This window comes from Cricetulus griseus, chromosome 2, assembly GCF_003668045.3.
Source record: "Cricetulus griseus strain 17A/GY chromosome 2, alternate assembly CriGri-PICRH-1.0, whole genome shotgun sequence".
In the NCBI taxonomy this organism is placed as follows: Eukaryota; Metazoa; Chordata; class Mammalia; order Rodentia; family Cricetidae; genus Cricetulus; species Cricetulus griseus.
The window spans coordinates 164,905,699-164,931,497 of record NC_048595.1 but is presented as its reverse complement, the minus strand read 5'-3'; the positions used below and the strand labels follow the sequence as shown (position 1 = coordinate 164,931,497).

Below are 25,799 nucleotides of genomic sequence, written 5' to 3'. Positions count from 1 at the left end.
ATATATATTCCACAACATGCTGGGGAATAGTCTCCAGTCCTTTGCTAGCTCTGCTGTTGATAAGATTCTGTAACCTTTGTAACAAGAAAGTTGGAGTGTAGAGATTATTTGGTGTAACAGGTACAAAAAACATCCAGTCCTTACAAAGATACAATCAGGAAGCCATTGCTTTTGCAAGAGGAAAGAAGGAAGGTGTAGCTAGTCTTTCTCTGTTCTGCCAGCCAGCTTCCAAATAAACAATATGGAGGTAGCATATTAATTATGAAAGCTCAGCCAATAGCTTAGGTTTGTTCCTAACTAGCTCTTATAACTTAAGCCAACTCATCACGGAGATCCACCTGCTTCTGCCTCCCAAGTGCTGGGATTAAAGGTGTGCACCACCAATGCCCGGTGCTAACCCATATTTTATTAATCTACATTCTACCATGTGTCCAACTCATTCCATGTCTTTCTGACTTCTCCAACCCATCATTCTCTATGCCCTCAAAACCCTACCTAGCTATTGGCCATTTAGCTTTTTATCAAACAAATCACAGTGACATATCTTCACACAGTGTAAAGGAACATTCCACAACAGGAAGGAAATTAGAAAATTCTAAGCCTTGGACAGAAGAGGGAAGAAAGGAGTAGGCAGATATCCAGCCACAATTCAACTATGCTATATTCATTGTTGACCCCAGCCTTAGAGTTATTGAAGGTTTTATTTTTATTTAATTATTCATTCATTTATTTATATTGAGATAGGGTTTCTCTGTATAGCCCTGGCTGTCCTGGAACTTACTCTGTAGACAAGGTTTTAAATTCACAGAGATCCGCCTGCCTCTGTCTCCCAAGTACTGGGAGTAAAGGCATGCACCACTACGGCCTGGCTTTCTTTCTCTCTTTGAAATATTTTTCAATGATTTATTTATTGGTGTTTTGCTTGCATGTAAGTCTGTATGTGAGTGTCAAATCCCCTAAAACTGGAGTTACAGACAATTGCAAATTGCCATGTGGGTGCTGGGAATTGAATACAGGTCCTCTGGAAGAACAGCCAGGGCTCTTAACCACTGAGCCATCATCTCTCCAGTCCCAATCTTGAAGGTTTTAAAGGAACACTTATCAAGGGGCATGTGGGATATGCTAACTCTTCAATAGGTAGTGACATAATGGATTTAGTATGTTTTAAAGAGTGGGATGAAATGTGGAGATGACTCAGTAGGCAAAGTACTTGCTATGTAAGAATGAGGACCTGAGTTCAAATCCTTAGCATCCATGTGAAAATCCAATCATGGTAGTGCATGTATAACTTCAGCGCTGGAGAGCAGACAGGTTGATCCTAGGGCCTTGAGGAGGTTTGAATAAGAACACTCCCAGAGGTTCATATATTTGAATGCTTAGTTATCAGGGAGTGGTACTACTTAGAAAGATCAAGGTGTGTGGCCTTGTTGGAGAAGTGTGGTGGGCTTTGAGATTTCAGAAGCCCAAGCCAGGCCCAGGGGCGCGCTCTTTCTCTTCCTGCTGCCCGAGGATTCAGATATGGAACTCTCAGCTACCATGTTTGCCTGCATGCTACCATGTTCTCTGCCTTGAAGATAATGGACTAAACCTCTGAAACTATAAGCAAGCCCTAGTTAAATGATTTATTTGTAACAGACGCTATCTTTTAAAAAAATAAAGAAAAAGGAAAAAAGAAGAAAAAAGAAAAGAAAAAAGAACTACTGTACTGGCTGCTTTTCTATGTGTCGACTTGACACAAGCTAGAGTCATCAAAGAGGAAGGAGCCTTAGCTAAGGAAATGCCTCCATGAGATCCAGCTGTAAGGCATATTCTCAATTAGTGATCAAAGGGAGAGGACCCAGCCCATGGTGGGCGGTGCCATGCCTGGGTTGGTGGTCCTGGGTTCTATATGAAGGTGGGTTGAGCAAGCCACAGGAAGCAAGCCAGTAATCAGCACCCCTCCATGGCCTCTACATAAGCTCCTGCCTCCAGGATTCTGCCCTGTTTGAATTCCTGTCCTGACTTCCTTTAGTGATAAACAGCAATGCTGAAGTGTAAACAAAATAAACCCTTTCCTCCCCAACTTGCTATTGGTCATGTGTTTCATTGCAACACACCTTTAATCCTAGCACTCAGGAAGCAGAGGCAGGCGGAACTCTGTGAGTTCAAGATTAACCTGGTCTACAGAGTGAGTTCCAGGACAGGCTCCAAAGCTACACAGAGAAACCCTGTCTCAAAAAACAAAAAAACAAAAAAACAAAACAAAAAAATAGAAAAGAAAAGAAAAACAAAAGGGAAAAAAAAAGAAACCCTAACTAAGACACCTGGGGATCTCAAAGAGATTATATAATCACATCAAAAAATAGATATTGAGCCAGGCACGCATTTAGTCCCAGCACTTGGGAGGCTGAGGCAGGCGGATCTCTGTGAGTTCAAGGCCAGCCTGGTCCACAAGAGCTAGTTCCAGGACAGCCTCCAAAGCCACAGAGAAACACTGTCTCGAAAAAACAAAAACAAAAAATATTCATAGAGAGAAACCCCAACAGAAACTTCTGACCTCCACAGAAATACATATTGCATGCTCACCTGCAATGCACTTGGACACACATGCATACATCTTACACACAACAAAAAGAAGAAAACAGAACTTGTATTAATAAGAAGAATGGAAGTGACTGCACATAGAGGACAGTGCTAGGGAAGGGCGTGATGGTGAACAAAGCTCATTCAGAATCCCAACCAGGATTTACCCCTGCTGGTTCTGTGAACAAATCCCAATGAAGGAATCCTGGTAGAGGCATAGGCAGAGTTGGGGGAGCTAAGGAGCAAGGATGCCTGGTTATCTCCCTTTAGACAGAAGAAATGAGGCTACCAGAGCCCAGGGAGGACTCAAGTCATGGAAAAGAACCTGCCCATCAGGAACTGTGGTCATAGTGGGATGCAGCTAGTACCACCCGCTCTCCTCAAGTCTGAGGTAACCCTGGACATCAGGAGATTTGTACATGGGATTCTGACTTGTGTATGTCTTTCTTTTTTCTTCTCTTACGTTTTTTTTTTTTTTCCTTTTCTTAGTATCCCCATATATGACTCAGAAAGGACAGCATTGTACATACTGGTATTTATTAGAAACATGCTATGAAAAATGGATTATTCTAAGCCCTAGGGAAAAAGAAAAGGGCTATGTTCTCAGAAAGCTTACAGTTTGGGGGAAAGAAAGTACAACTATTTAACAATACAACAGCTAAATGATACATTTCAGAGAGACATGATGAGAGGACAATAAGGCAAGACACGTTAGGAAAGAGCTGCTGTGGGCATGTCATGGAGGGAACACAGGCCTCAGCTTCTGGAGAAGTTGGACATAGCCATGGCAGCTGCACCTGACAAAGGTGGCCAGAGTAACAGCATGAGACAGGGTGAGTCAGAGAGTTCCTTGTTTCTCTGCAACAGCAAGGAGGCCGGTGTGGAGGAGCCAAGTCAGCACCTTCTATGCAAGAGAACCTGCTCTGAGGAAATACATACCACATTATTAGACATGAAGTCTTGAAGTTAATCTCAAAACATATTACATATAGAAAATGATAGATGAAGCAAAATATTATAATGGTAAATCTAAGTAAAGAGTTTGCAGAAATTAGAAGTAGTATCCAAATTTTTTCTGAGTTTGAAATATTCCAAATTAGAAAATGTCTTACAATTAAAATTTTTTTGCTTTTTAAAAACAAATTACCATCAGGCTTGGTGGTGAACACCTTTAATCCCAACACTTGGGAGGCAGAGGCAGGCAGATCTCTGTGAGTTCGAGGCCAGCCTGGTCTACAGAGTGAATTCCAGGACAGCCAGAGATACACAGAGAAACCCTGTTGAAGAAGGAGGAGGAGGAGGAGGAGGAGGAGGAGGAGGAGGAGGAGGAGGAGGAGGAGGAAGAGAAGGAGGAAAAGGAGGAGGAGGAGGAGGAAGAGGAGGAGGAGGAGAAGAAGAAGAAACTACCTAAGTAAATAAATAATGACAATGAACTTTTTAAATAATACTTTCATGAACCTAATAAAATATTAATTCTGCCAAGTACTCCTGATATTAATAAAATATTAGATAAGTCTAATATATAGATCTGCAGCAGAATACATGCTTAACATACTTAAGGGCCTGGATTTGATTTCCTGTGTGCACACACATGCTCAGACACACTCATACACATACACACACATGGTAAATGTTTGATGTGGAATGAACATTTATCCAGCCCTTTATAATACCACATAGATTTTTTCTAGTTCCAGGATTGACAACCTCAGCCAGATCAGGGGTACCACCTCTTGCAGCAATTTCTTTTTTTAATTGTTGTTACAATATAGCATGCCTACTTAAGCAGTGATTGCTTATAGTTGGTTTCACACTGTCACAGAACTGAGTGATTGTAACCACAACTATTTTGGTCTACAAGGCCTAAATTATTTGTAGTCTGTTCCTTTAAAAAATTATCTACCAAGCTGGGCGTTGGTGGAGGACGCCTTTAATCCCAGCGCTCAGGAGGCAGAGGCAGGTGGATCTCTGTGAGTTCGAGGCCAGCCTGGTCTCCAGAGCGAGTGCCAGGATAGGTTCTAAAACTACACAAAGAAACCCTCGAAACCCCCCCCCAAAAAAAAAAAGATCTGCCAAAGTTTGGTGTAGAGGCACACACCTTTAATCCCAGAAAGCTGAGAGCTGACGTGGGTGGACCTCTATGAACTAGAGACCAGCTAAGGCTACACAGCCAGACTGTGTTCTTAAAAAGGGAAAGAAAATGAAAGAAAGGAAGGGAGAAAAATGGAGAAAGAGAAACAAGAAGAAAGAAATGATCTACCAATGTCAAGGGAATCAGACAGGTACCAACATAATAAGGGTTCAATACCCACATCCCTAATGACAGGTCACCTATAAACTGTCTTCCAGAATAGTCATGTGAGGAAGACACCATAATGTATAATATGCTCAAGCCAAAATTACTTATCTGAAATCCACCAAATTAAAAGCTAAGTGATAGCACAAAGAAGCAAGACACATCCAGGAAGCCAAGAATGACAGTGCACAGCTGTAATCCCAGCATTTGGGAGGCTACTACCAGAAGACCGGGAACTCGAGGCCACTCTGAGCTACAGAGCAAGATCTCAATCTGACCAAAACAAAACAAAACAAAAGGTATCTGTCTGGGGAACTGAGGCTAGAGTTCAATGGTAGAGCACTTGCCTAACATGTAGAGTGTGGAAGACAACTATTATACCTCCAATAAAGGAGGTATCAGACATTTTGGAATAGGAGTTCAGGACCCAGAAGAGCAATGATCCTTCAATGTAGAAATTAGTGCTGCAGCCTCCCGCTGGCCAGCTGTCTAGAGCTGGAAGCCCTGGGATTTACAGCTGAATCTAATACCAGCATAGCTTCACAATATATGTTAACCTTCTGGAATTAGTCTCTTTTCCATAATTGACAAGAACAGCTTATGGAAGAAAGGGATTCTTTTGGCTCACAGTTTGAGAGAATACAGTCCATCATGACAGGGAAAGTGTGGCAAATGTGGCTCTAGCTGGGCAGTGGGAGCAGGAGGCAGCTGGCCTTATTGTGTCTGCAGTGAGACATCAGAGAGATGCCAGAGGTCAGCTTGCTTTTCCTTTGCTACAGTTCAACCTGAGCCCTCAGCCCTGGGATGGTGCTGCCTGCACTCGAGGTGTGTTTTACCCCCCTAGTTAAACCTCTTCTGAAACAACCCACAGACATATATACCCAGGTGTGTCTAGTAGGTACATCTAAATCTAGTCAAGATGACAATGTAGGCTAGCCACCTGTTGGTCTTGTATGAATGAGGACCGGGACACTTGGGGAATCTATTTTAGGACCATGGACCACTGGAAACATATATGACCCATGAATGTATCATATACAATTGTTATCACATCTTTGTACATGAAGTTAAAGCCAAAGGATTATTATATGTAGAAGAATGACACCTCAGTAGTCTAACACAGCTGAGGACTTTGACTGTGTGTCTCTGCTCTGCTATACTATCTAGCCTGGACTTAGGTTTCACCCATTGTTTCACTTACAAACCTGCTTCCTTTGGCATGGCTTATATTCTACTAAAGTTACTCCAAAGGAAGACCTATTGACATGTATGAAAGAATCGACCATAAACCTGACGAGCTCATGGGAGCTTCTTATCCTAATTAACTACTGATGATTTGTGACTTCTATTTCTAAGTCTAGGCATTAGTGAGAGTCTTTGTGGAAGAGACACTTCTCTTTCATTGAAACTGTGCATATATGACCAAAGTGAGCTACAGACTAGAGAGAATCATTATGTTGAGGGTCTTTTCCTCCCAACAAGGAGAGAGATTTGTGTGAGGCTGAGGGAGGGTACAGAGGTACAGAGGACTGCTGGAGAACATAAGGACAGCCTCCTGCTATGATATACAAGGAAAGGGTCCCACCAGGGAAATTCTCTCTCTCTCTCTCTCTCTCTCTCTCTCTCTCTCTCTCTCTCTCTCTCTCTCTCTCTCTCCCCCTCTCTCTCTCTCTCACACACACACACCAGGCACATACACAAAAATCCATGATGTCAGCTAGTAACAACATACAGAAAGGAAAATGTAACTTTACGCTTTGTTTTGTTTGTTTTGGATAGAATCTCACAATGTAGCCTCAGCTGGCCTTGAACTCACAAAGCTCCACCTGCCTCTGCCTCCCCAGTGCTAGAGTTAAAGGCATTTGTCACCATACGTGGCTAAAGCAAAAATGTACTTTTAAAATAATTTTTCTTTTCTGTATGTGGTCATGTGTGTGAGGGTGCACATATGTGCATGTATGTGTGAAAGCCAGAGGACACCCTCGGTGTTACTCCTCAAGCACCTTCCACCTTTTCCTGGTTTGTTTGTTTGTTTGTTCGTTTTTTTAGTTTGATTTTTCTGTGTAACAGCTCTGGCTGTCCTGGAACTCAATCTGTAGACCAGGCTGGCCTTGAACTCACAGAGATCCACCTGCCTCTTCTTCCCAAATGCTGGGATTAAAGGTGTGTGACATCACCACCCAGGCCTTTTTCTGTTTTTAAAGGTAGTCTCTGGCGTGGAACTCCACAAGTACTATAGCCCAACTGGTTTATTCAAATTCTGTCCCTGCCTTCTCAGCTCTGGGCATGGGCATGGAACTCAAGCCCTTGTGTTTTTCAAGAGAGTGCGTTACTATAACCTCAGAATTTGAGAGGAAGAGGCAGGGAGGAGCTAATGTACAATGCCAGTCTTGGCTATATAGAACTCTTGTTTCCAAAAACTAAATAATAATAATAAAGATAATGATGTTGATGATGAATAAAAGCTAAAATTGTATCCTTTAAAATCTTCACACTTCCTAAAGCTATGTAGAAATGGAGATATAATTGTAGCATCAAGAATTAAAGTATCAGGGAAACAAAACAGAGCAAAAGAACCTAGGGGAGCCTGGTGGTGGTGGTGCACACCTTTAATCCCAGCACTTGGGAGGCAGAGGTAGGTGGATCTCTGTGAGTTCAAGGCCAGTCTGCTCTATACAAAGCAAGTTCCAGGACAGCCAGAACTGTTATTCAGAGAAACTCTGTCTCGAAAAACAGCAACAACAAAATATTAATAATAATAATTATTAGAAAGAAAAAGAAAACCTAGTGGAGAAATAAAATCTCAAACACATCCTAACTCTGGGAGGTCAGGGATAAAATAAAATACTTCTTCAATAAAAAATATATATTTTTGAAATATATATTTCAAATATATATATATATATATATATATATATATATATATATATTATCAGGAATATCAGGGGTTCCAGACCAGATAGACAAGAAGGAGACAACCAAAATGTGGAATACTCTGGGAGTTTAGTAGAAGCACCTGTATATTTCTTGGTGTGATTTTTAAATTTTCCTAAGCTAAAATCCGAAAACAGAATTTTCAGAAAATGGCCTGGCACTCGTGATCATCCTGCCTCATATTCCTGAGTGCTGAGTGGCATGAGCCACTACATCTGGTAAGACAGAATTTTGGGTAAGGCCACACAGATTCGATTTTATCCCTCCTGTTCTTCCTCTAGGTTCAGTATATTGTACCACTTAGTATTCACACAGGAAGTTTATTTTGTTTTGTTTTGGTTTTTTGGTTTTTCGAGACAGGGTTTCTCTGTGACTATGGAGGCTGTCCTGGAACTAGCTCTTGTAGACCAGGCTGGTCTCGCACTCACAGAGATCCGCCTGCCTCAGCCTCCCGAGTGCTGGAATTAAAGGCGTGCGCCACCAACGCCCGGCTCACCCAGGAAGTTTAGGAACCATCTTTCATTGTCTTCATGTTGCCTCCTATATCCAGTCAGTTTACTAGCTTTGTTGGCCTCACCTCCAGAAAAGGCCCATGCCTGGACTCCTGTTCACCACGGGGACCAGCTTAGCCTAAGCGACCCTCAGAGTTTGCAAAAACCTCAACATCCCTCACCTGGTGTCTGCTCCTGCCCATCAAGTTTGCCCTCTACAGGGGAGTTGAGATAATGCGTTTAAAGTGCTAATTGCATCATTCCTTCCTTGCCTAGAGCTCTCCCACAGTCCTCCAAAACTTTTTCCCCCAGTAAAACTGCCCCCCCCCAGTGGTGGGGATCACACTCAGGTCTTGATAAAGTCTAGACAAGTACTCTACTGCTAAACTACATCCCCCAGCCCAAAGTTCTGTTTAAGGGTGAGTTAAATATTCACCTCAGACATCTCCAGGAAAGGTATTAAGAAAGTGGTTTACTATCTGGGTCTACCTAGCTGAAGGGAAGAATTTATTTGGGGTTTACAGCCTGTGATAAAGGCACATTGTGAAGGAAGTGAAACATGAAGACAAACCATAATATCCAGCATTTGGTACTAAAGGTAGGGGACGGGGAAGACCTTTGAAACTGTATCTAGAAGCCAAGCCAAGCCTTAGGTGTTGTTTCTGCTCACAGTCACCCGGCATTTGAGTTGCCTGGAAGTCTTGGCATAGATTGCAAGCCATGCTGTAAACAGTATCAAACAAGTGACCTTGGGCAAGTAAGAAAGGGAAAGAAAATGTCAACGGGCTTTCCTCAACCAATGAGGATCTGGAATTGGCATTGGGGAATAGCAGTCATGAACCAGACTCTTCAGTTACGCTGTCTTCATAATTAATATACAACTGACTCTCTGACATCTCCCCACCCCCTGCCCTACTACCTTAGCCTCCAGAGGGCTGGTTTACAGACCACTGTGTCAGGTCTCTCAGCATTTGTTTGTTTGTTTGTTTGCTTGTTTTTCTTTTTTCGAGACAGGGTTTCTCGAACTCACAGAGATCCGCCTGCCTCTGCCTCTCGAGTGCTGGGACTAAAGATGTGTGCCACCAAGGTCCGGCATCTCTCAGCTTTTTTGTGGAGACCGGAGTCTCATGTAGCTGGCTTCGAATTCTTTTTATTTTATTAAAAAAGAAATTGGGGCTGGAGAGATGGCTCAGAGGTTAAGAGCACTGTCTGCTCTTCCAAAGGTCCTGAGTTCAATTCCCAGCAACCACATGTTGTCTCACAACCATCTGTAATGACATCTGGTGCCCTGTTCTGGCCTGCAGGCATACATGCGGGCAGAACACTGAATACATGATAAATAAATCTAAAATAAAATAAAAATAAAAAGAAATTGTCTTAGATTTCCCTACTTTATGTGTATAAGTGTTTTGCCTGCACATGTGTGTGCACCGGGGTGTGCCTGGTGTCTATGGGGGTCAGAAGGTGACATCTAAGTCCCTGGAACTGGAGTTACACATGCGAGCTGCTACCTGGTGGTGCTGGGAACCAAACCCTGGTCTTACTGAAGAACAACAAATGCTGTTAAGTGCTGAGCCGTCATCTCTTCGGCCCTGGTTTCCATGCCCAGGCTTCCCCCAGGACATGAGGCACCACGGCATTATCACATTAGGTCTTTATTTACTTATTTTTTTCTTTTAAAGACCGGGTCTCACAATGTAGCCTTGGCTGGCTTCAGACTTGATGAGGTCCACTGCCCCTCCTCCCGAGAGCTGGAAATAAAGGCTAGCGTAGCCTGGCTCAGACCTTCCTAAACGTCCATTTATAAACCAGTTTCAGAGGGTACATGCTGGCAAAATCAAATCTAACCATCAAGACGGCCAAATTCCTCGTTCATTTCTAGTAATTTGTGTCTATGCTTCAGGACTGTTTCTATTCACTGATACACAAAAAGCCATAAATTTTGTTTTTGGAATTAAAAAAAGAGAGAGAATTTTGAGACAGTCTCTAAAGCCGCATTTCTCTACTGCCATTCTGGGAACTTTCCACACTCCCTCTTCTCCTCGGCCCTCCCTCTCCTCGGATCTCGTTCCTCCGGCCGGAAGTCTCGCGAGAGGTCGAGGTCTCATGAATTCTCCCAGTAGCCCTTGCACTTCCTCTTCCTGTAAGCGACCTGAGGTGAGCGTTACTCTGCATCGGGCTCTCGGGGCCGAATCCTCCGTCATCGTCGCCATCGTGGCCTCGGGGGTGCCGGCGTCGCGGCCCCGGGGATCTGAACTCCAAGGACCATGTGTCCTCTCCACGGGCGGCCGCGCTCCGTGCGGAGGGGCTCGGCGGCGCATCCGACCTGGAGCCCCGGCTCGCGCAGGCCTCTGCAGGCCGCGGAGCAGCGTGAGGGGCGGGCGTGGGGTGAGGGCCGCGCCGCTGGCGGAGGCCCGGAGTGACGCGAGCAGAGCAGGATGCGTGAGGCTAGGCCGGGCCCCTGCGGTGACCGTGTTCGTGGCGGCGACGCGGGAAAGCGCTGCGCTGTTGCACCCGAATGGCGCCGCGTGACGCTTCATTCATTAGAGTTCGGTGCTGTACGTTGAGCGGCTCGTGGCGTGGGTACGCGGGGAGGCTGTGAGATCCGGGCGAAGGAGGGGTCTGTAGGTGACTGTGGCCGCGTCCCGCCATGCTAGGGCTATAAAAAACCCCAGCCTCCGAAGACACCGCTTTTAGTGGACGGCGGCCTCGTGTCCCCCGGCTGCCTGAAGCTGTGGGAAGGTAGTTGTGGCACTAAGGGAAAGAGAGCTGCGATGATGTCATTTCTTAGGACACCTTTGGATTGACCGTGAAAATAACTCTAATCTGAGCAGCTGCGGGTCGTGTTCAATACGAGTTTAGACTTTTTTTTTTTTTTTTGGTTACTAGCCTAACGGCCGTGTTGTCTCCCCAGATAACCTGTGAAGATGGTTCGCTACTCTCTCGACCCAGAAAACCCTACAAAATGTAAGTGACGGTACTCTTGTTTCAGTTGTTTCGTTTTGGGCATGTGCATAATGCAGCAGAGATGAACCTTTTTCCCCTTTGTATTTTTGTAGCATGCAAGTCAAGAGGCTCAAATCTCCGGGTTCACTTTAAGGTAAGGAAGCCATGGTCATGACAACGAGTTCTAATTTGCTCCTGCCTGGCTTTAAAAGGTGGCGGCAGTGATGACTATCTTAGGACACCTTTGGATTTACCGTGAAAATAAATACATTCTGAGCCGCCACCTTTAAGAGTTAGTCATTGGGGGTGAGAATGCATGAGAAATATGTCGGATAATGGGGCTTAGGTGATTTACTGTGAATTCGTCTCCCATTTCTCAAAATCCTTATTAACCAAAACTTTGTGGCTTGCATTAGAATACCCGTGAAACTGCCCAGGCCATCAAGGGTATGCATATCCGAAAAGCCACCAAATACCTGAAAGATGTCACATTGAAGAAGCAATGTGTGCCATTCCGGCGATACAATGGAGGAGTCGGCAGGTGCGCCCAGGTGAGAAATCTTAGTTACTGTTGGAAATTATGAGGAGGGTGATGGTGGGTGCTAAATCCATTGACCATCTGGTTGCTGTGATGACAATCTTAGGACACCTTTGGATTAACCGTGAAATAAAACATGTTCTGAGCAACCTTGGTGTTGGCCATGCGTTCTTAATTGGATCTCATTCGAATTTACCAAGGAAAGTAACAAACCTTCCCCCCTTTTCTTTCAGGCCAAACAGTGGGGCTGGACACAGGGTCGGTGGCCGAAAAAGAGTGCTGAATTTTTGCTGCACATGCTTAAAAACGCAGAGAGTAATGCTGAGCTTAAGGTACCTGAGCTATTACCATCCTTCATGTACATCTTGAATCATTTAGATGTGTACGCTTGAGTGTCCTGGTCAGTGTACTGGGAGTGTGTGTGCATTTTTATTTATGCATCCCAGAGAGAAGAGCAGGTTTAATTAAGGTCAGACTGGTCTGCATAGTGAGAAACTGTCTTTTTAAAGAAACAAGATACCACTTTTGTCTTGTGCCACTAGTATGACAGAATTTTGTCTATAGGCCCTCTGAAGCATGGCCTTCTGTATCCTGATGGTTTCCTCTATATCCTGAGTTCTGCAGAGGGAACATTTTCATTGGCCTTGGGAGTTTGTATCTTGTGGATACAAACCAATTAGGGTATGGTACCACAGTCAGTTATTTTTTTTGTAATGCTACCATGTACCTTTTGGATAGTGCTAGCTTTATTGGTGTGGTTTGTTAACAATGTTGTGGTGAAAGGAAATGTTGAGTATTAAGGTTTTTTATGGAGTAGACAACGGTATCTAGGAGTAGTAGGGTGACTCTTGCATTTGAAAACTTGATTTTAGTTCTTTGTAGTAAGGTTTATGCTTTTTTAAAAAAGAAAGTTTGCTGTAAGAGGGCAGGAGACTGGGCAATAGCTAGTGTAACACTTGCAGGAATCTCTTAACAATCATGAGGCTTACAGGCAATGTGTATTTCATGAAACTGAATGTCATAAAGGTTGCCTTTCACAGATGATGCCTTTAAGATGGGGATGAGAATTGGCTACCTCACAAGTATAACATTTCACGCAGACAATTCAAAGAGAAGTTGCAAAGTGGTCGAGGTTATCCAAGTTAGAGGTTGGAAGCTTTTTCTGAACAGATGTCTTGATTTCTCCCCTCTCCAGGGTCTAGATGTAGATTCTCTGGTCATTGAACACATCCAGGTGAACAAAGCACCTAAGATGCGCCGCCGAACTTACAGAGCTCACGGCCGGATTAACCCATACATGAGCTCCCCCTGCCACATCGAAATGATCCTCACGGAAAAGGAACAGATTGTTCCAAAGCCAGAAGAGGAGGTTGCACAGAAGAAAAAGGTGAAGCACTTATTTTTGCTATATGCATTGCTTGAAACTTCAGTGGGTGGTAATGTGGTGACTCTTGGGTTTGTAACAACCATGAAAGGAACCTATTCTGACCAGCCTTTTACCCACTTTAATGTTGCTTTAGCCACACTAGATTAATTTTTGCACTAGAACTTTACAACTAGATAATTTGACTTTTGGCACTGTAAGTGTTGCCATTTGCCCTTGATCGTCTAGCGGTGGTTCTTAGCCTTCCTAATGCTGTGACCCTTTAATACTGTTCTTCATGTTGTGGTGACTCCAACTGTAAAATTGTTTGCTTTTCTGATGGGGTTAAGAGGGTCACCTGTCGAACCGTCTGATCTATAGTGTTCACCAATTGAACTTTTCCTACCTATCTTGGATGTGAATTTGAGTCCTTCCAGAATTAATGTAGAAAACTTAAATGATCCTTCTCTTTGTCTTCCCAGATATCCCAGAAGAAACTGAAGAAACAAAAACTTATGGCACGGGAATAAATTCAGCATAAAATAAATGCAGATAAAAGTGAAAGTCTTCTGGTCTATTATATAAGCAGTTTCCGATTGCCTGTTGGAAGGGGATGTTTAACATACTGGAAAGGTTTTCTAAAGTGATAAAGCAGTGAAACAGACTGTTGGAAAACCACTAAGCCATAGTGCTACTGAATTAGCATTTACTGGGAAACTGTTGTGTGAAAGACTGGGTATGTGATAAGTTAGGTGTGATAGTGCTCCTCTTAGGCATGTTTAACAATTATGTGGGAAGGGAACCATATCGTTTAACTTTTTTTTTGTCATCAGTGACCTTTCCTGGCCTCTGAAGGCAGCCCAAAGAGGTGTGCCCACTTTTGAGGCTGGAGAGAAGGGTCATTAGTGAAGACTGCATACTGTTCCTGTAGAGGACCTCATAAGCTCTAGGCCTCTGACCCTTCTCTTTCCTTTAGCCTTACTTACAGTATATACACATGGAAGACAAATCTAAAGTTTTATAAACTGACATTACAGGGAATGTAAAAGGTATCTGGTATTGGCCACCCACGTGACTGGGGCTTGACTGATTGGAAATACAAACTTGAAAGTCCTGCATTTGCTAACAAGCTTTCTGTCAGTACTGTACCAAACTGTATTCATATCTGTTGAACATTAAGCATGTTTTGCTGCAACAGTGGTGCTTCCTGCCAGCCTTTTATGTAGGAGGCTCTGTAGGAATAGTTCAATTTCTCTTTGGTGTATTCCCCAGGTGGTTAGGTAGCCTCAGGAATATTTGTGTCAGACAGTTGCCAAATAGTTCAATTTCTCTTTGGTGTATTCCCCAGGTGGTTAGGTAGCCTCAGTAATATTTGTGTCAGACAGTTGCCAAACAGTCTTTGAGATAGGGTTTCTCTACGTAACCCTGGTGGTCCTGGAACCAGGTTGGCCTCAAACTGGGATTGTAGGCTTTTGCCACCTGTGCCTGGTTGTGTGTGTAAGGATTCCAAATACAACAACTCACCAACAGACTAGTGAGTGTAGAATGGTTAGCTCGGGTTGAGTGCTAGAAATAACCCAACTAGTTTCTAGTTATACATTTACCCACTACGGCAAAGGTCTAAATCTGACGGGCTTTGGGGTGCACAAAATCCCACCTTCTAGGGAGACGAGCACAAATGAACGTTTCATGTGTGAAGACACAAAAAGACTAGCAAATCTGCCTGACAACATTGCCAGAGCCTTTCCTATGCCTATTGAGTCCCCGGCAGCCCAGCAGACGTATCAGAGGCGAGTCAGGTGCTGGAAAACCGGGTTCTACGAACAGCGCCATCTTTCCCTATCCCGGAGGCGCGACTCCGGAAAGGTGGCGAGTTCTGTATACGTCATCCCTATGTTCTGCGCGTCCCCTGTGACGTATCTGCCTGTGTCAGATTCTCGAAATGCCATTGGCTGTTAGCAGCCTGGCCTCCCGGATGTGCAGACATTACCCTGGGCGTCTTGGTAGTGGCGAATGATCTTTTAGTGGGGTTGCGGCTCGCGCACCTGGTCTCTGTCAGCGGCGTTGTCCCGCGGCTCGGTGGCCCTGACGGTGCTGTGCGGTGCCGGTAGCCTGCCCTCGCCTCGCGTCTCCGCACCGGTCTTCGTCTATCGACCTCGGTGTCCCTTCCTTCCGTGGCGGTTTGGTTCTCATCCTTGGACCCGCACGGTGAGTGCCCCTCCTCTCTGCGCCGCTGGCCCCTACTTTTTGATCGTTGTCTTTGATTTCCCTTGCTCCTCTCGTTTCCTTCAAAGGAGGTGGCTTCACGGCTCTACTTAGGCTGTTCTGGTGGATCCCTAGCCCTTTCCTCTCTCACTTCCATTGTCCTCTTAGACCAAGTTGAGTGAAAGATTCCATTTTGTTCTCTTTGATGGCTTCGATAGTAGTTAAAACAGTAATCCACCTTGCTATTTACTAGACATTTCCACCGCAGTTTCTACAGTATGTAACAAAACATCTATCCAAAAGAAGTTATTAGGATTAAGTGACAATACTATTAGCTTTCTACTTAAGAGATCCAAAACGTTTTATAAAACCATAATATGTTTTTTATTGCTATGGTGGTGGTGCACACCTTACATCCCAACACCAAGGAGGCAGAGGCCGGTGGGTCTCTTAAGTTCAAGGCTGCCAAGGCTATAGTGAGACCTTGTCTAGTAGTAATAGGGTGTAGTTACTGGCACGGTTTCTTAGGGTTTTATTTAGAGCATAACGTGTAGGACTTTATAAACCACTAACTACAAGTAGAACTCAAAAAACACGAATGACAAAAGTTGGATGGGTAGGAAAGGGACCTGAAGAGTTGTAAATTTTTTAATTGGGAAAAAGGTAAATGATTTGTTTTGTTATGTTTTAAGACAAGATCTCACTACTTAGTCTTGCTGGCCTAAAACTAAACAGATCTCTACCCCTTCCCCTCCCAGTGACTGGGATTAACAGAAAGACCTACCATTACTGGCTGGTAATTCTGGTTGTGTACAGGTTTCTGCTTTTGTGAGTTCTCTTCCACCCGTCTATAGCCCCAGTTCCTGCCCCTGCCCCTGCCCCTGCCCCTCACTTTATGGACTTTTTTTTTTTTTTTTTTTTTCATTTTGAAATAGGATCTTCCTAAATTCCTAAATTGTTCATGCAGGCCTTGAACTCGATGTGTAGCCCAGGCCAATTTATGTTGCTCTGTTCATGAGCCTCCCAAAGAGTTGGGATCATAAGCCTAGCCTGTTTTGTTTTGTGACATTCTATTCATACTACAGTCACACTGTCCAATGCATACTGTATTCGTATATGCTGGGTGCTGTCATCGTCTTCATTTTTCTATTGAGGAAGTTAGGGCACAGTCTGGTTGGGTATTTTTTCCAAGAAACACTTTTTAGCAAGGAATGTGGGTCTCAAGCCCTTAGACCCGTCTCCTAGACCTGTGCATCTCCATCTCAGATTCTGAACATCTGGAGCCAAAAGGAAGATGCTTGAAAAAATGCTGAGAAAGAATCTCTGCAATTAACTTTGTAAAAGTGCTAATTGAACAGAGAGTCTAGCACAGTGGTTCTCAACCTTCCTAATGCAGTTCCTCATGTTGTGCCCTAGCCATAAAATTATTTTGTTGCTACTCGTAACTGTAATTTTGCTACTGTTAGGAATCACAATGTAAATATCTGGTATGCAGAATATCTGATATGTGACACCTATGAAAGGGCAATTTGACCCCCTCTTGGGGGTAAACCCATTGATTGAGAGCCATGGGTCTAGCAGGAGCTGGCAAGTGAGCTTCACCCCAGCTTAACTGACTAATTTTGTTTGTTTGTTTTTCAAGACAGGGTTTCTCTGTGTAGCTTTGGAGCCTGTCCTGGAACTCACTCTGTAGACTCTGCAGTTCGAGGCTGGCCTCGAACTCGAGATCTGCCTGCCTCTTGACTCCCAAGTGCTGGGATTAAAGGTGTGTGCCACCACTACCTGGCAACTGATTTTTTTGTTTGTTTTTTTAATCAAAGGGTGTGTTTTTGAAATTTTTAGAGATTACTTTGGTAAACTCTTAAGTTATTTTGACTGCAATTGATTGCATCCTTTATAAAATAGCTGATCAATCCTTAATGTAAATTTATACTTGCTTATAATTTTTGCCTGTAATTCATTTCAGAATAGCATTCATACGAATCATAACACTATTTACCTACATTGTGGGTAGTTTAAAGTGTACTTCTGGTAATGATCCATTCAACAATCAATACTACTAAGCTTGCAGTATTCTGAAAATCAGAAAATTTAACATCATTGAGTATTGTTCTGAAACTTCTTTTTAAGGCCCTTATGCTGGTTAGTTTCAATTATTAACTTGAAGGGACCTAGAGTTACCTGGGAAGAGAGTTTTAATAAGCAATGATCCAGATCATTTGGCCTGTGAGCATGTCTGTAAATGATTATTTTGATCATTAAAAGATGTAGGATGACTGAGCCCATTGTGGGCATCACAATTCCTTAGGCAGGAGGTTCTGAATTGTGTGAGAGGAGAAAGCTAGCTGAAGACAAGGAGAAAGCTAGCTGGGAGCAAGCAAACAAGAATCCTTGTGGTTTTTCTCTCTGCTTTTGATTGTAGATGTGATGTTTTAAGTTTCCCACAATAATGGACTAACCTGGAACTGTGCAGCGAAACAAACCTCTTTCCTAAGCTGCTTTTTGTTGGGTTATTTGTCACAGTAACAGAAATGAAATTAGAATAATCTTCTTGAAATCCTAGTCCTAAGAAATTAATTTATTTTGTACATTTAAGAGATCTTTTGATTTAATAGAACAAGTGTTGTCTCTTTTAAGACATAGTTGATTTTCAGAATCAGATTTGTCAATATGATTGTTTATTATCAAGAACATTAAGAAGGGCTGGCTGTGTTAGTGCATGCCTTTAGCCCCTGAACTGGAGAGACAGAGGAAGGCCTGGTCCACATAGAGAGTTCCAGCTATCTATGGCTACATGGTAAGAGATTCTGTCTAAAACACAAAAAGGATATTAGAAGGATTAACTTTTAGACAATTTACTTACATGATAATACTTATTTAGGGTTGTTATTGCTGTGATGGAATACCATAACTAAAGCAGCTTGGAAGAAAGGGTTTATTTTGCTTACACTTTCACATTGCTGTTCACCACTGAAGGAAGTCAGGGCAGGATCCTGGAGGCAGGAGCTGATACATAGGCCATGGAGGGGTGCTGCTTACTGGTTTGCTCCTCTTGTCTTGCTCATTCTGCTTTCTTATAGAACCCAGGACCACTACTCCAGGGATGTTACCACTCATAATGAGCTTGGTCTTCTGCCATCAATTACTAACTAACAAAATGCTATATAGGCTTCTCCTCAGCCTGATTTTATTGGAGGCATTTTCTTTTCTGCTTTTTTTATCTTTTTTTTTTTTTTTTTTTTTTTTTTTTTTTTGACAGGATCTCTACATAGCTCTGGCTATCCTGGAACTCAGTATATAGACCAAGCTGGCCTTGAATTCAGAGATCCACCTGCTGGAATTAAAGGCATGGGCCACTATGCTTGGCTGGAGGCATTTTCTTAATTGAGGTTCCCGTCTCTTAGATGACTTAGCTCTCGTTAAATTGACAAAACTGTCCAGCACAGCCAGGCATTGGTGGCGCATGCCTTTAATCCCAGCACTGGGAGACAGAGGCAGGCGGATCTATGTGAGTTGGACGCCAGACTGGTCTACAGAGTGAGTTCCAGGACAACCTCCAAAACAATACAGAGAAACCCTGTCTTGCAAAAACAAAATAAAACAACAAAAAACTATCCAGCACAATTCTGAATAAAATGACACAATACCCAAGACACACCTTCAGTTATATTCTTAAAAAGGAATACAGGAAAGTGGAGAGGTGGTTCGGAGGTTAAACAGGTTCTAGAACCTAGGTTCATGTCTCAGCTCCCAAATGGTAGCTCACTTCTGAACCTCACAGATACTACACACTTATGATGCATAGACATACATGTAAGCATTCCCAGCAGTGGTCCCCACTCTTAACCCCCCCCCCCACACACACACACAACTATAAAGGGAGCCTTGGGAAAGGCTGATTTGGAAGCCTAGAGTTTGAATTTTGTGTTACAAAATTTGTCTTTACCATTGTTCCATTGCCTTATTTGGATTTTTTGTTTGTTTGTTTTCCAGGGTTTCTCTGTGCAGCCTTGGCTATATTGTGGAACTTGCTCTGTAGACCAGGCTGGCCTTGAACTCAGAGATCCATCCACCTCTTCCTTCTGAGTGACATATTGTTAATTGTTGATTCCTGACATAATTCACACTAAGCCCACCCCATATTTGCGTATGAATAATATTGTTTTCCTTTAGCCAAACAGCTGGGCAGTGATGGTGAAGCCTTTAATCCCAGCACTCAGGAGGCAGAGGCAGCATCTCACCTGGTCCTTTACCTTGCAGATAACAGCATTTTGGATTAGAAACCTTTGCTTTCAGCAGATATTTTTGTACATACCCTCTACCCCCTGTACAAAGTGTACTTTCCATAAAGTCTTTCTATCACTAATCTATCATGAGCTATTTTTTTCTCTGTTTGTGTCAGCAGTTTAGGAACTCAAGCCTGGGACAATGGTGTGCATTCCTTGTGTCGTCATCCCAGTTCTGCTCTGGATCTTCAAAAAGTTCCTGGAGCCGTACATATACCCACTGATTTCCCCCGTTGTCAGTCGTATATGGCCTAAGAAAGCCGTGCAAGAATCCAATGGTAAAAATATAGGCAAAGTAGACTGCAAGGTAAGACCCTCCAAGTGCTTGAGGAAAGGCAGGTGAAAGGGTGGCGCTTAGGTAACCAAGAGCCCTTGACTTTTGGAAGAGTGAGCTTCTAGAATTGGTAGCTTTAGTTTGTTTGTCTCAGTTTTCAGTTATTTAGTAATGAGAAGATTTTAAAGCAGGCTTCTGAGTAATGTTTGGTTGAGGGTCTAACTTTCTCTCACCTGGCATGGGGATTGAACCCAGGACCAGGGGCCCATCAGGTCATCACTCTACCACTGAGCTACATCTCCAGACCCAGTGTGAAGGCTGTTTGAAAAGTGAATGTTTAGATCACTCCTATCTTTGGCATTGGTGCCTGTTGCATTGACTTTGTTCAGCTGTGTTAACTTAATTAACCTGCATAATTCTGGAAACAGAGTCATTTCATTCTGAAATTTGTCTGCTTTTACAAAGAATGTCTCTTAAAATCAATGTCTTTTGTTATAATAATTCTTGATTTTTTTTTTCTTCATTTTAGGGTGCAGATACCAATGGATTACCTACAAAAGGAGCAACAGAGATCTCTGATAAAAAGAAAGACTAGTGTGGTTTTCCTGAAAGCCCTTGGCTGTTTTGAAATGGACCCGATAATATGAAGCACCTTCTTTGTCTCTTGATTTTTTTTTTCTCTGAGACCAGGAGTCTAGATAAGCAGTTTAGCTATCTACTTGATACTGATCAGGAAGTACATGACATTTATATTTAAAGTATAAGTAGTTATATTTAATGACCTCATCCTGAGTTTCTTTTTCATTAAAGTAGCTTTTGTTTCTATTATTCCATTTTACTAATATAAATAAATAGAAGGTTTGTGTGAGCAGACACTCAACTTGGGGTGCTTGGGCCTTTACATTGTTTTACACGACTTTGACTGCTGTTTTTGCTTCCTGTGGGTTCTTGTAACTTGTGTGGGATGAGTCTTACTGTACCGCAGACAGTACAGTCCATGGTATGAAATGTGAATGAGGTAAATACTGCCAAGTGCAATGGAGAGAGCTTTTGCTTAGGAATAGTTACTGCTCCAAATTAACTGGAAAAGAAGGAACGAGGGGAAGCTTCTTTGAAAAAATGTGACATCAACATCAATGTCAGTCACATAAATTCTAATTCTGCTGTACTTCTATTTCTGCAAATGCATTAAACATTAAGTTTAACTGGTTCTTTGGGTTTTCTTTTTTTTTTGTCTTTTCATATTTGAAAGTAATTTTTAGAAAAGATCAAGCTAACAAAGCTGAATCTTAGAACTGTGATGGCATCAACACAGTGGTTAAACAGAAGTCAACTTTCCACAATGAGTGAAATCTCACAGGAAGGATTTGACTGGCCTGGTTTTTGCCTAAAGCAGCTTGGGTGTCTGATCTTGCGCTTCTTTACTTGAATGATGATGGGATAAAGCCAATCCTGTGCCTGAAGGCTGTATTCCAGCTACCTAGGGGGCTGAGAACTCCAAGTTCAAGCCTGGCCTTTGCTGCAGAATAAGTTTTTTTTTTTTAATTTGGGGAGTTATTTTATTTTTATGTGTGTTTTTCCCTGTGCACATGTATGTGCCCCTTCTATGTGCCTATGGATGGTTGTGAGCCACCACATGAGTGCTAGGAATTGAACCCAGGTCTTCTGCAAAAACAGCAAATGTTCTTAACCACTGAGCCATCTCTACAGCCCTGAAGTATTGGCTAGCTCTCTCTTAATTATTAACTCATTTCTATTAATCTGTGTATCTCTACATGGTCTTGGCTTAATGGAGAATGCCCAGGCATCCCCCATGGCGTCTCCCTGGTGGCTTCTCTTTCCATCATCTCCCCAGAATTCTCCTTGTCTGGTAGCCCCGCCTGTACTTTCTGCCTGGCTCCTGGCCAATCAGTATTTTATTAAACCAATAAGAGAAACATACATTCACAGCATACAGACAGGATATCCCCCATTACAGATCTTTCTGAGTTTGAGGGCACCATGGTCTACAAAATGAGTTCCAGGACAGCCAAGGCTGTTACACAGAGAAACGCTGTCTCAGAAAAAAAAAAAATCAGTAAGCCAACTTTAACTGGACCTGATGCCCTCTTCAGGTCCCTTGAGCACCAGGGATACATGTGGTGCACATATATGCAGGTAAAGCATTTGTACACATAAGTATATTTAAAAAACAGTACTATTTATCATCTAGTATCTATTATGCACCATCAATTTGGCACGTTATTATCTAATCACCCATCTTTTTATCTATTATCTGTGTATGATCTAGCTATTTAGCTATCACCTATTATCTATGTAAATACCATGCTAAGGAACACATTGTGGCTCTGAATTATAAGGGCTTCATCTACCAGTGCCCTTGTGCTAAACTGATTTTAAATTCAGTATAGTTTATAATTCTGAAATATAAGACATTTAGGGGTGGGGCTGGAGAGATGGCTCAGAGGTTAAGAGCACCGACTACTCTTCCAAAGGTCCTGAGTTCAATTCCCAGCAACCACATGGTGGCTCACAACCATCCGTTATGAGATCTGGTGCCCTCTTCTGATGTGCAGATATATATGAAAGCAGAATGTTGTATACATAATAAATAAATAAAATCTTAAAAAAAAAGACATTTAGGGGTATTGGTACATGCCTGTAATATCAGCACTAACACTTGGAATCTTGAGGCAGGAGCATCCCTGAGAATTCAAAGTCATTCTGGGTTAGAGTAAACCCTGTTTTAAACAAAACTAAAGAAAGAGCCACTCAGCATAGTCATTTCAGACTCTGAACTGGACCATGTGAGGAAGACAGCCACAGAAATAGTATGCTTCATGAACAAAGAAAATGGGCCCACAAATAATGACGTTTCATCAGAAAAATGTAAATTAGAACCACAGTGAGAACCCACCAGAATAGTTAAAATTTAAGATCAAGTGTAGTGAGGGTGTAGACATTTTTTTTTTTAATGTATATGGGTGTTTTGCCTGCATGTATGTCCATACCATTTGCATGCCTGGTGCCTGAGAAGACCAGAAAAGGACACCAGCTCCCCTGGAACTGAAGTTATGTTTGTGAGCCATCATGTGGGTGCTTGGAATTGAACCCCAGTACTCTGCATGAGTAGTCAGTGCTCTAAGTGCTGATGCAGACCTCCGGAGTCCAGATTTATAGGGTGTCAGCCAGGCCGAGTTGGGCCCTGATTGGCTGAACATGGAGCACACAAATAGGAGTAATCAGGAAAAGGCTGTCAAATCTGGTGGAGTGGGGAAGAAGAGAGGGCCCACCAAAAGTTTCTAGAAGTTCAATTAAGTCCTCTGTCTGTCTCTGCCAACACTTGGTCAGATGTTTCAATACAAGTGGTCACTGCAAGCTGCTAGTCATGCCCTGCTTCCTTCAGTAGATCTTTGTTTCTTCACTGGCTTCAGCTACTGATAACTGATACCAGCAGTCCACTTTGAGGGCTTGATTCTCCCAGCTGTATCAGTACCCCATGTCCTTCCCTGAAGAGCCTCTCCTGTCTCCGTTCTTTGGTTTCTTATACTGATGACCTTGCCGCAGCTCCCTTGGGGGTATCAGCTGTGTCTGTCATGGGCTGGTGTCTTTTTTTTTTTTTTTTTTTTTTTTTTGGTTTTTCGAGACAGGGTTTCTCTGTGTAGCTTTGGAGCCTATCCTGGCACTCAATCTGGAGACCAGGCTGGCCTTGAACTCACAGAGATTCCACCTGCCTCTGGCACTCAATCTGGAGACCAGGCTGGCCTTGAACTCACAGAGATTCCACCTGCCTCTGCCTCCCAAGGGCTGGTGTCTTTATGTCATCACCCTCCCATGGTGCTAAAGGTTTGGAAGTAGAAAGAACTATAATTCAATTAGAAATGACCAGATGCAAACTCTCTTACAGGCATCTCTTTCCATGACAGTTTAGTGGTTCTTGGAAAGGCAATTTCAGACCTTCTTAAACAACTAGTGACTCTGGGTTAAGTTGTCCTCCAGGAACCCCCACCCTACTGCTTCACACACAAAAAGTACAAAAACCACAGGACAATACAAATAGGTCATAAAGCATGTAGTTCATGCTGCTGGCCTCTGGGACAGTCATTTTGCTGAATGAGACTAGCATCATCATAATATTGAGAAGTTAAATCCTCCTGTAAAATATGACTGGCGAGATGTCTGTTTTGGCTACTCTTCCAGAGACCTAGGTTCAATTTCTAGCACCTACATGGTGACCCATAATCATCTGTAACTCCAGGGAATCTGATGCCCTTTTCTGGTCTTCTGAGGCACCAGACATACAAGTAGTGCACAGATATGCATGCAGGCAAAACACCAATACACATAAAATAAAAATAAAATTAAACTTTAAAGCATGATCTGATGTGATTGAAATAAATTTTTACCTACTTTGGCTCAAGGTCCCAAATGACTAGATCTAATCACTCCACACCACATGCAGTTCTATTTTCTCAAATCTTTACCTAGATTATTTGTAAAAGTGTTAGAGGTCAATTCTGTCATCTCTGGAAGTGATCCCCTGTAAATACCATCACCCTGGGATTTAAGTTCTAACGGGCAAATTTTGGAGGGACACATACATTGAAACCATAGCATACTTATTCTAAAATGTCTTCATGACTATTATATGAATCAGTACAGATGGAAATTTTTATTTTATGTGCATTGGTGTGGGGGTGTCAGATCCCTGTCTGTAACTGGAATTACAGACAGTTGTGAGCTGCCATGTGGGCACTGGGAATTGAACTCGGGTCTGCTAGAACAATTGAGCCAGTGCTCTTAACAATTGAGCCATCTCTCCAGGCTCCAGCTGAACTTTTTAAAAGAATTCCAGGCTTGTAGCTGTTGTTTGTTTTTGTTTTTGCAATCCTTGGGATTGCACCTAGAGCATTCACATTCTGTCCAAGTTAGGGTTATAGATGTGTTCCACCAGACCCAGCTGCCACTGCCTTTGGGCATTCCAGTTTCCTCTAAGTTGTTTTTGTCAGAGTATTGTGACACAGCAACAGGGAAGAACAGGAGGACAGCTGGGGACAGTCTTGGTGTTGCTTGCACAATAGAAAATTAGAATGCACTTTTGAGCAGGTGATGTTTACAAGGCACAGGAGAATAAGCAAAGCTTACTGCTCTTGTGGTTGGGCTTTGGTTTTGTTTGTTTTCTTTTATTGAGACTTCTTTCTGTGTAGTCCCTGGCTGTCCTGAAATTGACTCTATAAATCGGGCTGTCCTCAATTCAGAAATTTCCGATGCTTCTGCCTCCCAAGTGCTGGGATAGCGGCATTATTTGTTCCAGCCAGAACCTGGAAGCAACCTAGATGCCCCTCAACTGAAGAATGGATAAAGAAAATGTGTTACATTTACACAATGGAGTACCACTCAGCGGAAAAAAACAAAACAAAACAAAACAAAAAAAACAATGGAATCTTGAAATTCGAAGGCAAATGGATGGAACTAGAAGAAACCATTCTGAGTGAGATAATCCAGTCATAAAAAGACAAACATGGTATGTGCTCACTCATATATGGATTTTAGACATAGAGCAAAGGATTACCAGCCTACAACCCTTACTGCCAGAGAAGCTAAGAAACAAGGAGGACCCTAAGAGAGACATGGTCCCCTGGAGAAGGGGAAAGGGACAAGATCTCCTGAGCAAATTGGGAGCATGGGAGGAGGGGAGAGAGAGCTAGGAGAATGAGAAGGGGAGAAGAGGAAGGGAGAGGAGGACATGAGGGAACAGGATGGTTGAGTCAGCAGGGGTAGAATAGAGGGGAGCAAGAAGAAAAGAAATACCATAATAGAGGGAGTTATTATAGGTTTAAAGAGAATTCTGGCACTAGGGAAATGTCCAGAGATCTACAAGGTTGACACCAACTAACAATCTAA

The 25,799-nt window shown here is 42.9% G+C and overlaps 2 protein-coding genes and 3 non-coding genes across 6 annotated transcripts; all 5 read left to right on the top strand.

The window, feature by feature from the left end:
• The first annotated feature begins 10,374 nt into the window (after positions 1–10,374).
• Positions 10,375–13,712, top strand: Rpl17 (ribosomal protein L17). Of its 2 annotated transcripts, XM_027397911.2 has the most exons (7): positions 10,375–10,440; positions 11,198–11,250; positions 11,343–11,383; positions 11,646–11,780; positions 12,001–12,099; positions 12,963–13,154; positions 13,613–13,712. In XM_027397911.2, exons 2-7 carry the CDS (start codon positions 11,211–11,213, stop codon positions 13,658–13,660), a joined length of 555 nt encoding a protein of 184 aa, XP_027253712.1. In that variant the 5' UTR covers positions 10,375–10,440; positions 11,198–11,210; the 3' UTR covers positions 13,661–13,712. The 2 variants fall into 2 exon arrangements, with proteins under 2 accessions (XP_027253712.1, XP_035295945.1); XM_035440054.1 differs by lacking the exon at positions 10,375–10,440 and having other exon boundaries at positions 11,177–11,250.
• Positions 11,053–11,118, top strand: LOC113833675. Its single transcript, XR_003481792.1, has one exon. It is a non-coding gene; the product is annotated as a small nucleolar RNA SNORD58 (small nucleolar RNA).
• On the top strand, positions 11,446–11,510 carry LOC113833681. The gene has a single exon (XR_003481797.1). It is a non-coding gene; the product is annotated as a small nucleolar RNA SNORD58 (small nucleolar RNA).
• Positions 11,853–11,917, top strand: LOC113833674. Its single transcript, XR_003481791.1, has one exon. It is a non-coding gene; the product is annotated as a small nucleolar RNA SNORD58 (small nucleolar RNA).
• Positions 13,713–15,092: 1,380 nt separating the features above from the next.
• On the top strand, positions 15,093–21,106 carry C2H18orf32 (chromosome 2 C18orf32 homolog). The gene is made up of 3 exons (XM_027397912.2): positions 15,093–15,338; positions 19,741–19,928; positions 20,425–21,106. The coding sequence occupies exons 2-3, from the start codon at positions 19,764–19,766 to the stop codon at positions 20,488–20,490; spliced, it is 231 nt and encodes a 76-aa protein (XP_027253713.1). The 5' UTR covers positions 15,093–15,338; positions 19,741–19,763; the 3' UTR covers positions 20,491–21,106.
• The last annotated feature ends 4,693 nt before the right edge of the window (positions 21,107–25,799 follow it).